Source organism: Cydia splendana, chromosome 18 (assembly GCF_910591565.1).
Source record: "Cydia splendana chromosome 18, ilCydSple1.2, whole genome shotgun sequence".
Classification (NCBI taxonomy): Eukaryota; Metazoa; Arthropoda; class Insecta; order Lepidoptera; family Tortricidae; genus Cydia; species Cydia splendana.
This window is the reverse complement of record NC_085977.1, coordinates 12,299,876-12,317,040: the sequence shown is the minus strand read 5'-3', so window position 1 is coordinate 12,317,040 and position 17,165 is coordinate 12,299,876. Positions and strand designations below refer to the sequence as shown.

Sequence of the window (17,165 nt, the reverse complement as noted above, 5' to 3'; positions counted from 1 at the left end):
CATTCGTTCTCGTGGGTCGGCTGTACTTAAGGTAGCTTATCCAACGACAGCCACCGGCACGACGGGTACGGCACCAGCACTCTTCACGTCGACGCAGCAGCATGAGGAGATCAGGTTGTACTCCTGACACGAGTTGGAGTACAGGTACTTGCAGTCCACTTTGCGGCAGTTGAGGCTGTCTGTGGACATTATATATGAATGTAGTAGATCAATTAAGTAAGCTTTTATCAATACTAGAGAATAATTAACTTTTCACTTCTCATGCTCAAAAAGTGCACCTTTATGTCGTGCGTAGACGACATAAAATCGCATTTTATGCTCTAGAGCATAAAGTAAAATCATCTATTACGACCCTTATTGACTTAGCAATAAAGTCCAAATTCTGCCATACAAACTGCCAGCCCTGCCGGCGCGCCCCCGACCGGCGCTCTCCCGATCGGCGTGCCCCGCGCCTCCGACCGGCCTAGGGTTGCCAGATGGAAAGGCGCTATTATCGGGAAACAATATCAATTTTTCGGGATTTTGGGACTTAAGTCGGGAAAAAAAAATTAGAAATGCCACGATTGCCACGATGCCATGATTCGGCAACTATTCGGTATTCGGCCTATTCGGACACTTTGCCCAATATTCGGTATTCGGCCGAATGTTGCCTACTATTCGGCCGAATACCGAATATCTGTTGCATCTACCTAAAAAGAAAAATTACAAAAAAAATTACCAGAAACTATATAGGTATATTTAATATTTAAAATGTATTCTTGGAAGTAGTTAAATACGAAGGCACGTTTTTGAGCATTTATCGATTACAAAATATTTTATTTTTATCATGGGTCTGATTTGATTGACTCTAAATACTCTAATATACATTCATTAATTCTGTTCAACATAAAAATATATCTTAGCAAACGTAGTGCTTTATTTGATGGCTAACAGTTTGCATAATAATTGTGACTCAAAATGTTCGCATGTCATGCCGAATAGGGGCTATTCATAAATTACGTCATTTCAAATTAGGGGGGGGGGGGTCTGGACATCGGATGATGGTAGCATGACGTAGGAGGAAACGGGGTCATTCGAAGCATGATTTTTGGATGTTTTTAGGGGGGGGGGGTCGAAAATAGTCAAAAATAGATGACGTAATTTATGGACAGCCCCATATTCGGTCGCCGAATATTCGGTATTCGGCCGAGAGAGGAGCCGAATATTCGGTATTCGGCCGAGAGAGTGGCCGAATATTCGGTATTCGGCCGAGAGAGGGGCCGAATATTCGGTATTCGGCCAAATTCACTATTCGGGGCATCTCTAAAAAAAAATACATTCAAATTAAAGTATTTGTATTGAAAACAACGGTATTTTACATTATTGGCACTAGGTACGTCAGCTCGCTCGCTCGACGACAGTTCGGAACTTGAAATTATTGTTTTATAGCTGGTCAAGCAAATCTTGTCAGTAAAAAAAGGCGCGAAATTCAAATTTTCTATGGGACGATATCCCTTCGCGCCTACATTGTTCAAATTTGCCGCCGTTTTCTACTGACAAGATCTGCTTGACCAGCTATATAACGAGAAGCTGTTTTTCGGGACAGTTTACACTTTGTCGGGAATCGGGAACACCTGCTAAAAATCGGGAGAATCCCGCCAAATCCCGACCATCTGGCAACCCTAGACCGGCCCAAGAACAATTTTCTTTAGTCTTGAATAAATACGTTAAAATAACCTAAAATATTTGATTTTTTGTATATTTTCCTCGCAATCGAAGTGAAAAGCAGAGTGTACAACAAGGGCATAAATGTCCATTTTTACCCTCGTCTACTATATTTTGGTCTTCGCTTCGCTCAGACCAAAAAATTGCCTCGGGTACAAATGGGTCACTTTATGCCCTTGTTGTACAATCTACTATTTTCATTTGACGTTAATTTTGTATGACCTTTTTTAGAAATGCTCCTTACTCATGTTAGGTAGGTAAAATACTGCTAGCACAGAATAAATAATAGTACTACCGGAAAGAAAGGAAACTTCCTACAAAACCGAAGATTGACAGCGGTTCAGGGTCGAATCATGCTGTCCCTTTCTAATATATGGCATTAAGTATCCCTTTCGGCTATTTAGGGTTGTCAAAATTCAAGCCATTATCTTATCTGTGGTCGGGCACACAAAGGGACGTCAATTTGTGTTAACAGCAATGCTGAGCCGAGCGGAGCCGAGTTTGGCCGAAGTCAGGAGTTTCGCACCCCTGCTGCTAGTTAGGTATATTTGTTAAACAAGGGAGCATGGTTGTTGGTTACCCGTCATGCTAACGGTTTGGCCACGACATTACGCGACTGGCGACGGGGGCAGCGACAACCATAGGTGGGAACGAAAGGTCTGATCGCTGTGTCTCGCTCCAATCTATGGTTATATCGCTACCGCCGTCGCAAATCGCGAAATGTCGTGGCCGAGCCGTAACGTGGGGCACGATCAAGTGAGAGATTCCAAATGAACCACGAGCCTAGTCTAGTGGTTCAAAAAGTGGAAACGAGTATTAGGCGCGGGTTTCAAGGCATGAAAATTTTTTTCACCGCCCCAACGTGAGGGAAAATGTGCCAGATATTATTTTTATTTCTGCAACTATTGCAGGAGGTCTATTCAGATAGTAATTTGTTGTTATCTAGGTACACAAGAATATGCTGCCAATGCTATTGCTATAATTATAAACTATATGGATCGTTTCTACAACCAGAAATGTCATCATAACAAGAAGGGATATCTGAATAAGCCTCCAGGTGTTTTTATAACTGTACATTTCCAAACTAAACACAAAAACTTACATCCAGTATCCCTCTCGCAGCAGCAAGCATCGTGGGCCTCCTTATACGAACAGTAGCTATACACCGACGAGTCGCAAAGCGGGCAGCCCGGGTGCGCGCCCGGCGGCCCAGCCAACCCGGGCTTACCCGGGTACCCACCCGGGTATCCACTCCCCGGATACTGCCCCGGGTACCCGGGCCCGCTGGGGTAGAGGCCTGGGCCGGTGTTCGGGTAGTGTGAGTAGTCGGGGTTGTATTGTCCGTAGCCGCCTAGGAAAAAAGCCGCTATGTCTCTTAGGCTGAAACCTGTGGTTAGATGAGATGAGATGATGGTTAAGAGAGCTGATTATGGTGGTGTGCATGTATTTGGTTACTGAGAGTGATGTTAATCATAATGATTAATGAATGAATATAAGAACGTCTGATATTTCTTGGCTGATCATATGTTAAAACATATTGAGAAAACTAAACTACTTAATCTCTTTTAAGCCTAGTTTTTTCCTCTGTTTTGGAAGGGCATATGGGAGTCATATTCATAAAACCAGCTAGTGCTAGCGCCAATTATTGGGAATGGCTTGCCAAAAATCTTATCTCGGGATCTTTTAGCATGCAACCGAGACAAGTAGGTAATTTATTGACCATGAAATTTGATTACAGTTTAAGTAATTTAGGTAGAGGTAACCCTTTAATTACCTACCTAAACTTAGTTCAATATTACCTAAGATAACAAAAGCACAATTTAGTTAAAATTAACTGCCTATTAATGCAAATATTGTTTCAATGTTATCTTTACGAACATCTACTAATCCGACGCATTTAAGTTTAAAATCAGTAGGTACATTATTGTCTATATACCTATAGCTTAATATGAACGATGACTAAATACTAAGATCTATAGCAGATATTAAGGTTCCAGTAGGATTAAGGTACCCACTATAAGGTGCATGCTCTACATATAGTTTTTAAACATTATTCGTATTATAATATATCTTATCTATTATACTTTCCCACTACCTGTCTGACGCAAAAACAACCTAGAGTAAGGATCTTATTAGTCTTAGGACACCGGATCCGAACTTGGAGGTAAATAATTACGTTGGGATAGGGTAGCTGAGTTGAAAAAAAAATGCTTTAGGTATTAAAGCCAACCTGTTAAATAGGGGGTAAAATGAAATTCCATAACATGTCAAAGAGGTAACAATATCTATTGAAAAGCGAAGGAACCGCGTTTTGTGCTCTGTTAGAACTATTCAACTTGGGAGACAAAATCTTTATCTATCTATGTATAAATAACTCGGATAATGCAACGCAAGATACTGCTGAATGGTGTTCTACAGACCGTGGCTTAGTTTAGGCACCAAGGATTTCCTTATGGCTTGAGAAGAAGTTTACCTAATTATACTTTTAACAACACATTCGTCTGTCCTTGTTTCGAGACGACGCCATTGTAATTAGATGATTAATTAGTTAGAGTTTGGAGTACATGTTAGTTAAGCGTAATCATCTTAAATTGTTGTTTTTTACCAGTTTACGTGTCGGTAACAATGCAGGTGTTTTTGTCGTTTCTCAGAATTGGTATTTTTTGGATAAGTGAGACGTTATATTTATATACTTAGATACTGACAGACAACGCGCAGCCTAAACCGTTGAAAGTTAACATTAAATTTTGGTAAAATTTTGTGTAATAATAATAATTTATACAGATTCTTCAAAATATGTCAAAGAATTTTTGAAATTCAATGAAATATATTCGTAGGATGTTCGTAGACACGTTGGAGGTTGGAGCTACATGATAATCATGATCCATAGAATAATATATTGCTCAACTGTCAGAAAATTAAACAAGCCGGTAGGGATCGAGTTTTTTGGACATCAATCATCAGATATTAAATGAATACCGCATCAAATAGATAGTGACTGCCAGTCTGCCAAAGCGGCCAAATATAATAAGTACATACCTATATCATAACACACCTTTTGTTACCATACGATGATAGGAATAAAGATGTGTCTCGATATACTTGACATCTTTGGCCGTCACTATCTATTTGATGCTGACTGTCCTATCTATGTACGTAGTACCTACTTTAAAATTTTTAAATTAACTATGGTAAGTGTTAAATGCGTGGTTAAATGAAATAAATGCATTATAAAAACTATGAACGCAATGAATTAGTCATGAGACGAAATGAACTGCGAATGGTGAATGACGTGAACTTTCTAAAATGCTGCTAGAATCGTATGGGAAGAGGTTTTTGGTAGAGTTACAATAATAAACAGACTGTGGTGCCCTCTTGTTATTCAATTCATGTTCATAAATAATGGATGTTGTTGAGATATCTCAGATATCAAATTAAATCACTTAAAAGTCATAAAAAACGGGTAAAGTAAGTATTAGGTACTTTATTAAGAATTTCAAAAACCCAAATTTTATGGCTCTTGAGAATAAAGTATAAATACTTAGGTAGTAGGTATCATTTATTTTACCTGTAAGTAGGTAAGTAATTCATAATTTATATTATATGAAATTTCTCAACCCGCTACGGCGCCTGGCCCTCGCTACTGGATAAGTAGGTACTAGGTACGTTTCTATCAGACTCGAGGAAAAGTTTTAAGTTATTCAGTCCTTACAACAAACTTAGGGCATAGTTAGGTATATTACAATGTCCAGACAGATATTTTACAAAAAGAACACCTAAACTTTTAAAAGTTTTTAAAGAAAATAAGTCCCGACTTTAATTTCTGACCAGTGATGCTGTCTGTACCTACCGTCAATTAACTCTATCTACCATACGATTCCGAGATACGATTCTCTAAATCGCCGAGTATCTATATAGGTATGTAGGTACATGTAATTTTAATCATCGCTGGATTAAAAAAATATTGTTACCACATAACGAATTTCTGGTAAACAAATAACCAATTTAATAGGGGTATATTTTCTCAGCTCAATATTCTATTTTTTATGCCTTCATTTTTATTTCCATACATTGTCCTTTTGAACGCCAAGAACACCTAAAGGCATCGTAAGATCGTAACTAGTCGCCAGGGACATTTTATTGACCAGATCCGTAATAACTAATCATAAAGTGAGAGCCAGTGCTTTTACACAAGTTGACCTGAATCAGACGTTGATTATAACTGTTCAGAAGATGCAGCTGTGTTTACGTCTAAAGTAGTCCTTGTGGTTAATTTTTTGGAAAGAACCCCCTAAACGACCTAAATTCTGGCAATAAGCGCCACTTGCGCCAACCCGAGGTTAGCGGTTACATTTTTTAATCGGTGTGATACTGGTAACCATGGTAACTCCAGGTTTAACCGGGTTAATGGAATGGTGCAAGTGGCGCTAAGTATTAATGATATGTGATGTGATGTTTGCCATAGAACAGAAGTGATTAGTGACACTCACCATTCCCCGAGCCCAGCCTGTTTCGGCTTAAGTCATAATTGGATTCTTGCTGCACACCTATTTTTGTAATAAAATGTGTAAATAAACAGTACCTAGATTCAAAACTGCAGTTGCCTACACCTGCCAGTATTTCGTTTTTAAACATCTGAAGACTTAAAATAAATACCTAGTAGTTTCAAAGTTCCAATTAAATGATGATGAGATCTATTCTGTAATAAGATAAAGTAGGTATATCTGGACAATCCTATGTGCCTACATTTATATAAATAAATAAAAAGTCGTCTAGTTTTTATAATTTTCTACATTGACATTAGGGATTATAAAGATTACTTTGAAAATGTAAATTAAGTTGTTACTTTTTAGTGACATGTGCTAAAATAAAAAAGTACCGAAGTTTACCAAGTCAAGAGTATGTTGCAGATTTTAAGTAAATTTAACTACTGCAAAATATTTAGAATATGTAAAATATATATCTACAAATACATCAAATGATAAAAGTTCGTAAAAATAAACCTACCTTGAGCAACAGCAATAATTGCAACAAAGACGACGCACAACTTTTTATCCATTGTAGCACAATTATCTATTAAATTAATATAAAATAATTAAATGATATCTCGCGTGCGCCGGAGTGGAGCACCGAGATCGATGTCCCTAATGAAAATAAGGCGGTATAGGTGGATCTACCGGTACAGGCGCGTGCGAAATGTTTACGAAGATACTAATCTATACTTAATTATGAGGCTTTAAAATTAGTTAGTCTGCAGGAATCGACAAGGTCCGAAAAAAAGTGATTAGCATTTTTATGGATGCACATAATTATTAATGTTTGAGCGCCTTTACGGATGACTCACGTTAGACCGGGCCGTGTCCGAGCCGGAGCTTCCGGGGCATCATTTTAATGGAAATCATCACGTGATCGCCTGTCATGTCATATAAAAGTAAGCGCCAAAAGCTCCGGCCCAGACACGGCCCGGTCTAACGTGAGTCATCCTTAAATCTCCTCCTCTAGATCTAGAACTATTAAGAGACAAGAGAAGCTGTTTCAGATTTAAAAATTGTCTAGGTGAATCTATCCCGCTGACGAGGCCATAGAGCAGCGAGAGTACTTAGGTATGATATAACTATCGTGATTCTGAGTAGAAATAATATATACGTTCCCAATTCTAACACAATTTTTTGGTACAACTTTAAATAGATGTGCCCTCTTAGTAAACTAAGAGATGCGACTTAGAGCAACCCCATAAAGTATCCGTAGAGTATAATTGTTGATATTATTTTTGCTTGTATGTAAATTCATTGTTGACGTGTAAAAGTACCCTTGTGGCCTATTTGATGAATAAATGAGGAAGTTGAAGTTGAAGTGGACCAGGAACCATAAAGTAGACCATTGTTTCGGGGCCCATCACGATTTTCTGTAAAATCTTTCCACTTTATCTGAAAGTCTCTTTTGTTCATTATTTAAAAGGTCTGAATTCCAGTCTGAATACCGGAAAGACAACTTTGTCAGAGGAAAATGTTCAAAATTCTAAATCTGTACGAATTTTTTTCTGCTGACAAAGCTGGCTAAATAAGAATAAATTATTTTCACTTGCGTGCAGAACTATACTTCAAGAGCGTACTGGTATGGTAAAGTTCCAGTCTATGAGTTGTCCTTAAACTCTCCTATTGAGGCCTGCAATTATATGCAGGTGTTATATAACGAGATTAACTTGAATTTTCCTACTAGTCACTTCAAATGTGCATTTATGACACTGCACTTTGAATGGCCCGGGTTTGCTTAATAGCAATAGCCATTTATTTTAACTGATGGTGATAATGTGGACAATTTATTAAATGATATCTTTTTGTATAACACTGTTATTAGGTAGGTATTTTGTATAAGTACCTACCTAGTCTACAGAAATACAGGGTAAAATATTGATAAAGATATGTGGTACCTATATTATATTTATTCTAAACCTGGGGAACATAAGGGACTGAGTACCTACATGCTATTTAGGCAATTATTTATCATGGATACTTTTAGTATCTATAACTTAAAATGTATGCCAAGGTTTATTACTTTAGTGCATAGTATAGGGAAGTACGAAACATCTAAGCACTATGTACTACCTATACATAGGCACCTACAATCAACATACTTTACGCTACTTTCGGGATCATAGCCGTTTTCTTCCATCGTAGTTTACTCCTCGGGAAAACGCCCCTATTCACCACGGTAACAGGTGCGACAATTATCGTAATCACTGTTTACTGACGTCACAGGCCTCCATAGGCTACGGTAACCGCTTAATTACCATCATTGACAGCAACAGTGACATTTGTCGAATTGTCGCACCTGTCACCGTGGTGAAATAGGGGCCTGGAGCTGCCGAGAAAAAAAACGATCCTCTATTTCGATGTTTGCGGTAGATACCCAGTATCTAAGCGCTCTTGGAATACACACGTAGTTTATTTTCAGTTTTTTTCCGGTTTCTACACCGTTTAAACACAACATCAGGCGGGCTACGAGTTTTTCCCTCAACAGAGCTTGCCAGGTTGCAAGTTTCCAAAAACTTGGAAAGTTAACACAATTCTGGGAAGTTTCATGAAGAAAAATGCCCAGAGTTGTGAGAACATTTCCAACTTTTTGAAAAGTTTCGCTACTTGCACATCTGTAGATAATAGCAAAGTAGTGATTTGACTATTAAAGTGTTGGTGACAGTCTGACAGTGTCAGGGTGTAAGGTGGTTGACCCGCGGTACCGTTGCGAACCAGTTTGAGCCCGCACGGCCTCGATCCATGCCGATTGACAGAGCACGGCCAAGTTCTGGATTTACATATATCTAATAAAAACAACAACTGGACATTATAATCTTATTCACCAACCCAGAGCCCTTATAATCGGGATTAGTCCGGTTTCCTCGGGATATTTTCTTTCACCGTGAAATATCACGAGGCACATTGGAAGTCGGTCGCACGCCTTACCGCTGGGCTACCAAGCGCTTCTTTGTTAGATACAGTCAAATGTAAAAATATGAGTGTAGACAACTTGCTCAAAAATATGTCCCATAGTTATTAATTCGCTGACGTAAGAGTTATGGGACATATTTATGAGATGATTTGTGCACCCATATTTTTATACTTGACTGTACGACACTGTATAGAACAATTCACAAAAACCAAAACAAGAAATACACAAATTTGTCATGTAGCTCATAGATATCTGGAGCCTGGACTCAAAATTCCACCTATACCTACACTTCACATATTAATAGCCCGGTACGGTACTAGGAAACAACATATGCATATTATCCACACTTAGCCGACTTCATGGCACGTTATCTGCTCGTAAATCTAATTAAGAATAATGAATGCACCTTGGTCAAATATCCGTGAGAATCAGCATACATAAGTAACTGCGTGCGCAGTGGATGCCGGTCAGATGCCGGTAGGTAAAATTAGTACCTAACCAATATTATGCATCTTGAGATAAAAACGGAAACGATACTATATTTTTTAATCTCTGGAACATATAAAATATATAAATACTCTTTACTTATACATTTATACATATCGTATCAATTAGTCTTTGTCTGTCTCGTAAATAACATAATTAATACAATTACCTAGGTATATCAAGCTTAAATCTTAAATATACATCTGCATGTAGTGCATAATTATTTTCCATCGTATTTTCACGGAAACGTACGAACTTATCTTGCAATTTCAGGCAGTCTCGGTTCAAAAAGTACTGAGGTTGACGGAAAAAACATGACAGATACGAAGGTTTTCGAGAAAATAAGTACGATGGAAAACAATTATGCACTACATCCTGTACCTACCTATACACATTTTAGAAAATAATTTTTTTAACTTGGCCTGTTTTTCACCATCCAAAGATCTCCATCGTAGCTAAATAATCAAATGACTTAGCCTGTTTATGTAAAAGCAATCGAGGACATCTGTAAGGTAAACGTACTAGTGCTCGACATGCTAATGCCCAATAGATGACACCTTGCTGTCACCTCTATTGACAATGACTTAAGTTTCAAGATGACATGTACTGGGACCGCGTCGAGCACCGGTACGTTTACCTTACGTATAAAATATGCTATAAACATGCGTCAACTAGGTACTTGACTGCTCCGGCCGTCGTTAGAGAAAACGTCGTATGTGGCTATGAGCATCGTGTATTTTAACGACGCTTTTTTACACAAGATGGAAGCCTTGAGGACAACCAGTTTCTATTAATATTGCACATCTCAGGTTTGTTGCCCTTTATTGTTGCGCTTTTATTATATGCTTCTATATGGTACGAATAAGAATATAGTTACCTATACTGTAGAGGTACGATAAAATGGGGTGAGTAGGGTCAAAACTGAAATTCAAACCTCGATAACATTTTATTTTTACATATGAAAACTGAATGGTGTATATAATAAGTGTTCCGGACGTTTGTATTTTAGTTTTTATTTTATTTTGGGTATTTCCATTTCATAACTTTGACGATAAAGAGGAAAACCCACCTCACCCCGTAGTGCCTCGTATTTGGGGTGAGAGGGGTTTTCATACAAAGGTGATTTTGGAAAATTGTTGGATCGATTTTTTTATTATTATGCGTATTACTATAGCTCCATTTTAAATTGGAATACATTATTTTTGTAGCAGTAGCCTTAAAATCCCTTCTCACCCCCCTCTCAAACCTTCTCTCCCCATTCATAACCCACCTCTCCCCGCAAAACCTACTCACCCCGTTTTACGGTACACGCGTACAGTCCAAAGCAAAAGTGGCTACATGTCAACGCGTAACTTATGCTGACTACTATAAGATTTCATTGTTTTTATGGACGTGTAGTTAGGTAGCAAAAGTTACTTAAAATAAGGAATCAAACACTGGAGTAGGGGACGGTAACTCAGACTAGCAAGTCTTCTTAGGGAAATACGAGAGTTTATTATTATTTTATTCATAAATACGAGTAGTTAAGGTATGTTGGGTTAATATCGGATGCGGGGGAAGAACGTAGGAAATTCATTTCCGCCAAAATAGGCTTTATTTCTTAATTTTGACAACAATGTGCAAGACGCTATTTCATTGCGCTTCGGACACCAGTGTCCCTCCGCCGCTCAGTGATATCGGATGTGTTCTACGCGCCTTTAAAGGGAGCAAGGTAATTTTGGTCATTTTTCTGGCCATCCGATCTTCGCCCTGTAATTTATGTCGAGTATTGTGATAAAACTGTGGTTGTTTTTGTGATTCAGTTGATGTCAAATTTCGTTTTGAAGGTTTATATTTATATAAATTAATCCAATCAAAACAGACCTAGGACTGCTGTAGACCGATTTCCGATCTTTACCCTTGCAGGTAAAGATCGGATAGCAACAATCCGACCTTTACCCATTTAAAATTCAGCAGTGATTGTCAAACTTTGTTTTTTTATGACTGCAATAACTCTGTTTTTATCGTAATTATTTCGTTCCTTTATTTTTATTCGAGGACGGTAATTCAAAAGGAAGATATATTAGCAGTGTACGTTGCTATATATGTATGAATGTATTACTTAGGAAATTGTTTCTATTGACATATCACACTTTGAGAGCCACAGATTTACCAAATTTTCGTATATGGGTCAAGATCGGATGCAAAAATGCAAAGTTTTAAACATTTGAGGAGAACTTTTAAGTTTCCAGCTATTCGTGGCTGAAATTCATATACGTTGGAGGAGGTTAAACATCGGATATACTCTTTTAGATACCTTATTATCTGAGCATTAGAACCGGTTTTTTTTCGCCATCCGATGTTCTCCCGGGGATGACAAATTCATCGTTACCCTCGAATAAAAATATGTCTCATCTTTACACTCGTATAAAACTGAAACCGTTGAACATTGAAGGTTGCCAATATTCAGGCTTAAAGTTCGGTTATTATTTAACGATTTGCACCATATTTCTAGAAGCTGACACGTACTGAGCTCGAGAAAAAAAAATATTTCGCGAGGTCTCCCAATTAGTCCCAAATCCGTCCTGTATTACCCCAACATACCTTAACTAGAAATAGAAATCGTTTATTTGCAAACCATGGTACATAGTTGGTAAATAAAAACATAGAATCACATGGCACCCTATAAAGCGTATAGCAAGTATTCTTAACTATCACCAGAATGCTAAGGATAAAAATTATAGTAAATATAGTTAAACAAAACTATCAACCTACGATATCCATGACATCCGCTTGATAGGGTGCGTCCTAATTAGTGAATGCGCCGCGTGAGCGCACGTAAGTTTGCCGTAGATTGCGTGTTTTATGCATGTGACTTCCATGAGTTGCTCTAATTTAGCGCGCAAGCTGACGCAATCAAGCGTGCGCACTCGAGACGCATTCCCTAGATCAGAGAAACTCGCAATTTGCGGGGATTTTTATCTTTTATTCCAATGAAGGCGTAATTAGAGTGACAGAGAAAGGTGCCCGCAATTTGCGAACTTCGATCTTCTCGGTTATAGCCCTGGACGCACATTTAGACCTCCTTCATACTTTTGTGCAAATCAGTTGTCTCGCGCCCCGTTGTATCCAGTCGTAGTAGTAGGAGACGTTCATGTAGATGATTATGTGCATGAGCCCGCGGTGCCGGAAGGACAACACTCCGATCTGCTGCACGAAGTTGGCTATCAAACCGCCACCAGAGTCGCCCCTAGGGACCACATAATCTGATTTTTATCAAAATTTTAAAATAAATCTTGATGGTGATCTTGGTTTTATTTCAGATTATAAATCTTGATGGTACTTTCTGAAATTAACAATTTAGGTAAAATGGGGTGGGGGTGATGGCGAGTTAAATATCAGAATGGATATTGTAAAAAAAATCCATTTAAAACTAAATTTTAATTGTTTATCGTAAAAAAAAACAAAAAACGTAAGTACTTGGAGAGTAAAATGTTATAGATCAGAAACGTATTGTTGCCTGCACAGTTCACAGAACAAGAATGACCCATTTTCAGAGCATGAGAAACGATAAGTAAGGTTGACGAAATATAAAGTGAGCCGATCTCTCGAACAAATTTGAACAAGATCTAGTATATAACTGGATCAGGCATGAGCGGTGAGGGGAAATGACCGAACGGAAGTTGTCCTTGTCTTACATTTTTTTTCCGCACCGTAAATTTTGTATGGTTTATGGTGGGCAACAAATAAATTCGACCAATCATAGCGTCGCATTGCGTATGTTTTGTCCCTCACGGTGGCACGCGTATAGCACATCTATAAAATCCTACCATCTATGACTTAGAATAAGAATATGAAAACATTTATTGCCACACAAAAAACAGACAAGTTACAAAAAAATAATTAGATAAAAAAAAAACATGTGCGTCAAAAGGAACGGGCTCAGCATACGCTGCGTCAGCCATTTCATTACAAATTGCCTGCGCAGCGCTGATTTTCAGTCCGTCCCCGTTGTCAACTTAAACTTACAGACTTGGGCGTTTATTAATGTCGCTCTCCACGCACATCATGCCAGGGGAGAGCGCGTACATCTTACAAGCCTGCTCGGGCTTAAACGACTGCTGCAGCCATTGCAGCCTGCTTGTTTCCAGGTACCGGCCGTCCCGGACATCCTGTAAACACCAAATTAACCAGAGCGATTCGAACATTAGAAATTGTGTAATACTAATAGCCACCCCCCCGGCTATGCACGGGTATGCAAATTATACACCTAAACCTTCCTCAAGAATCACTCTTGATAGGTGAAATCCGTATGAAATCGGTTCAGTAGTTAGTTTTATATTTGGCTATGGATATATGTATACTAGCTTTTGCCCGCGACTTCGTCAGCGTGGAATTAGTGACAGCAGCTAAAGTAGATATTAGCGCCTGGATAATGCTAATAGCAATCATGCAATTCGCGCATTGAATAGAATATAATAGAATAGTATAGTATTTATTCGTAAGCACAAACAATCGAGACAATACATAATAAAAAGAAAACACAAAATAAGATTAAAGTGCCACGAAATGGCCCCATCTCAGCATGTTGCTGGTGGCTTTTAGGTAAACGAAGTGACATGGGCCCGCTGCTCAAGGAAAATACATTATATTGTTATAATAAAACTGGACATTAACGACCTACATCAAGTCCCCAACCAGCAAGCTGCAGCTGCGCCCCGCGCGGAAATTTCCTGTTTATGATGACTCGTTTGACAGTTCTCCCCAAGGGTAGCTCCTCCTGAGTGCGCGCCAGCGCAATGTCGTCGCAGTAGGTGCGCTCGTCAAAGCCCTCGTGAACCATGTACAGGGACACGGGTCTGGCTGCTTTCATCTACAATTATTTATTCATTTAATCTTTATTGCACAAAAAAAAACACTTAATGCATTCTCTACCAGCAACCTTAATGGTAACATTCCATTTCTAACCGCAGCTGCACTACCGGTACTGAACGCGTCGCTGTCATTGTCAATTTCCATAGTAAAATTGACAGTAATGCAGCTGCGGTTAGAAATTGAATGTTACCATATGACTAAGCAGAGAGATTGTGAGATTATATGGATATAGTGGGGCTAGGATTCAGTGATTGACTGATTGAAACGTGTTCCCAAGTTTGGCAGCTGAAGTAGATGGTGTTGTATCGGTCGATTTGGAGATATTTGGGAACATTAATTTGCATCCACACAAACAATTTCCGTTTTTTTCGGGGGTAAAAATGGCTCGTTAATAACCTGAAACTTGTGAACTGCAGAAAATTGATGCCACGTTCACTGCGGGTTGAGGCAAAATGGCCTCAAGATCGACTATACGTTGGTGCGGCGCTAAAAGTTCGTGTTATCTCTCTCGTGCGGGAGTTGTCGCCGTTTACTTACAAGGCGTACGATAAAGACAAATATACATTTCTTTATGTTTTTCAAACCCGGACTCGTTGGTATAGAAAAAATGTTTGAGGTCAAAATAAGCCTCGAACGCACTGGGTATATATTTTATCCACACAGTGCGGGTTGAGGTTTATTTACGCCTCAAGAAAGTTACCTCAAAGCCGCACAGAGCTAGACGCTGGCGACGCGGGAGTCGTTCGCTTGACGTTAGTGCGGTCATAGTTGTCGATAACTCGATACCGAACCACGCGTGTTTCACGTAAATAATTGGTAAGTACGTACCTAAATACTAAAGCGATCGTAACCAATAGATAGTGTTTGCTAATTGGTTTAAGTAATGAATACAAATAAATACTTATGGACAATCTTACACTTACAGTCCTACCCCCAAACTAATCAAAGCTTGTAGGTACTGTGATAGATAATCAACCATAACTTAGGAACAAATATTCGTGATAAACACACAATTAACTGTCCTTTACCGGGACTCGAACTCTAAATAATAAATCTGATAAGTACATATATGCGTTAGATCACTAAAAACGGCTTTTGAGATATTGTACCAAAGACACTCGGTGAGATGATGATTTTTTCATCGATAATTTAGCGATAATTGCCATACCCTTCACTAGTCTCAGATAAAATTTAGTGCGTTTTGAGGCCTAAAAGACCTCAAATTTTCTTTAGGTATTTTTTCTTTAACCAGAGGTCAGAACCAAGGGCGAAGCTAAGTGTATTTTAAACATTTACTGACAAATGAAGACCACACAAAAGAAAACACCTAATCATTGTCTAGGCAAAATTATGAAGGATGTAAGTAACTACTGAAATTTGAGGTCCATAAGGCCTCACCCGCACTGGAAAAGAGCTTAGGTTTAGGCTGATTCGATCGCAACCGCACCAGTTTACAGTTCACCAAGATTTGTCCCGCAGTGAACGTGTTAAACGACGTTTTCATCGGACATTTGGCTTGATGAAATGAGATATATTACTTTAAGATTTTTGAGCTTCGGTGTTGTCAATTTATTGTAGAGCCTGCGCGGAAAGAGAAGATTCGTAGAATGTATTGGATCCCATACATTTCACTACTCTTCTTTTTCCGCACAGACTCTACGCGGCATGTATTTTATTTTATTATTTATTACTCAAAAACTATACGTACTTTACCTGTGGCATTATAGCACTCCCAACAAAAACGATCACATCTAGCTCTTGCTGACAAGATATCAAACAGTGCGCGGCCGTCAGCACTAAACTCTGGGTCAAAATAGACCCACCGCAAACAAAATACAAGCCATTACACGCCATATACATAAACACAACGTGAGGAAACTGTTCTATCAATGCATCATGCCCTCCTACGACAAATGCTTCTATTTTGTTTTTTTTGCTAGTGCTCTTTGAAATCAGTTACCTAAACAAAAACAATGAGTTATTTGCAGCTAATTGTAGGTAGTGATTATCGTTTCTGAGTGAACGGAATGCAACAAAGTAGGTAATTTCTTAATGAGAAATCATAAAAATTGTAAGTTGATTAGGGTACATTGGTAATTATGTAGTTGAATTGGTTAGGATGTTTTTCTGTACTTTATTTAATTGCTGAGGTATTAAGTATTTTTTTTTTATTTACACTACCCATGTGTCTGACATCCGAACTCAATAGGTACCTGACGTCAGAAATCGGCAACCTAAGATGCCCCTGCATATGATAATTGCTAATTGATGCATTCGGAAATGTGGGCTAATACTGAGTGGGACCTATAGAAAACCATGTAGACCGTGCGCGCGCTGAAAAGGAGATGACAACGACTTGGACATGGTATGGTGGGAAAATAATAAATACAGACGATACGGTTGAGTGGCGGAAACGAGGGGAGGCCTTTTCCCAGCAGGCTGACAGCTGCAGGCAGGCTGACAGCGGCGGGCAGACTAAATTAGGCTAAGAAAAACGTTGATTATTAACGCCTAATGAAATTTAAATAGCAAATATAAGTAAAAACAACCAGTAATTTTTCATACCTACCTTATACCGAGTATACTTCGAGTACCTAGTTACAAAGTGATAACTAATAAACTTCACTTGTAATTGAAAATAAGTGTAAGAAAATACGTAGTAAGGAATTTACTTT

The 17,165-nt window shown here is 38.6% G+C and overlaps 2 protein-coding genes and 1 long non-coding RNA gene across 3 annotated transcripts in view; all 3 read right to left on the bottom strand.

Moving 5' to 3' along the window:
• Nucleotides 1–17,165, bottom strand: part of LOC134799168 (uncharacterized) — a 39,154-nt gene that overhangs the window by 1,522 nt on the left and 20,467 nt on the right. The gene's annotated exons all lie outside the window — the stretch shown is intronic.
• LOC134799140 (uncharacterized) lies at nucleotides 16–6,872 on the bottom strand. The gene is made up of 4 exons (XM_063771544.1): nucleotides 6,712–6,872; nucleotides 6,195–6,251; nucleotides 2,807–3,055; nucleotides 16–179 (listed from the first exon to the last, which is right to left on the bottom strand). Exons 1-4 carry the CDS (start codon nucleotides 6,761–6,763, stop codon nucleotides 37–39), a joined length of 501 nt encoding a protein of 166 aa, XP_063627614.1. The 5' UTR covers nucleotides 6,764–6,872; the 3' UTR covers nucleotides 16–36.
• On the bottom strand, nucleotides 12,265–15,256 carry LOC134799659 (serine protease SP24D-like). The gene is made up of 4 exons (XM_063772100.1): nucleotides 15,191–15,256; nucleotides 14,300–14,488; nucleotides 13,645–13,787; nucleotides 12,265–12,865 (listed from the first exon to the last, which is right to left on the bottom strand). Exons 1-4 carry the CDS (start codon nucleotides 15,254–15,256, stop codon nucleotides 12,703–12,705), a joined length of 561 nt encoding a protein of 186 aa, XP_063628170.1. The 3' UTR covers nucleotides 12,265–12,702.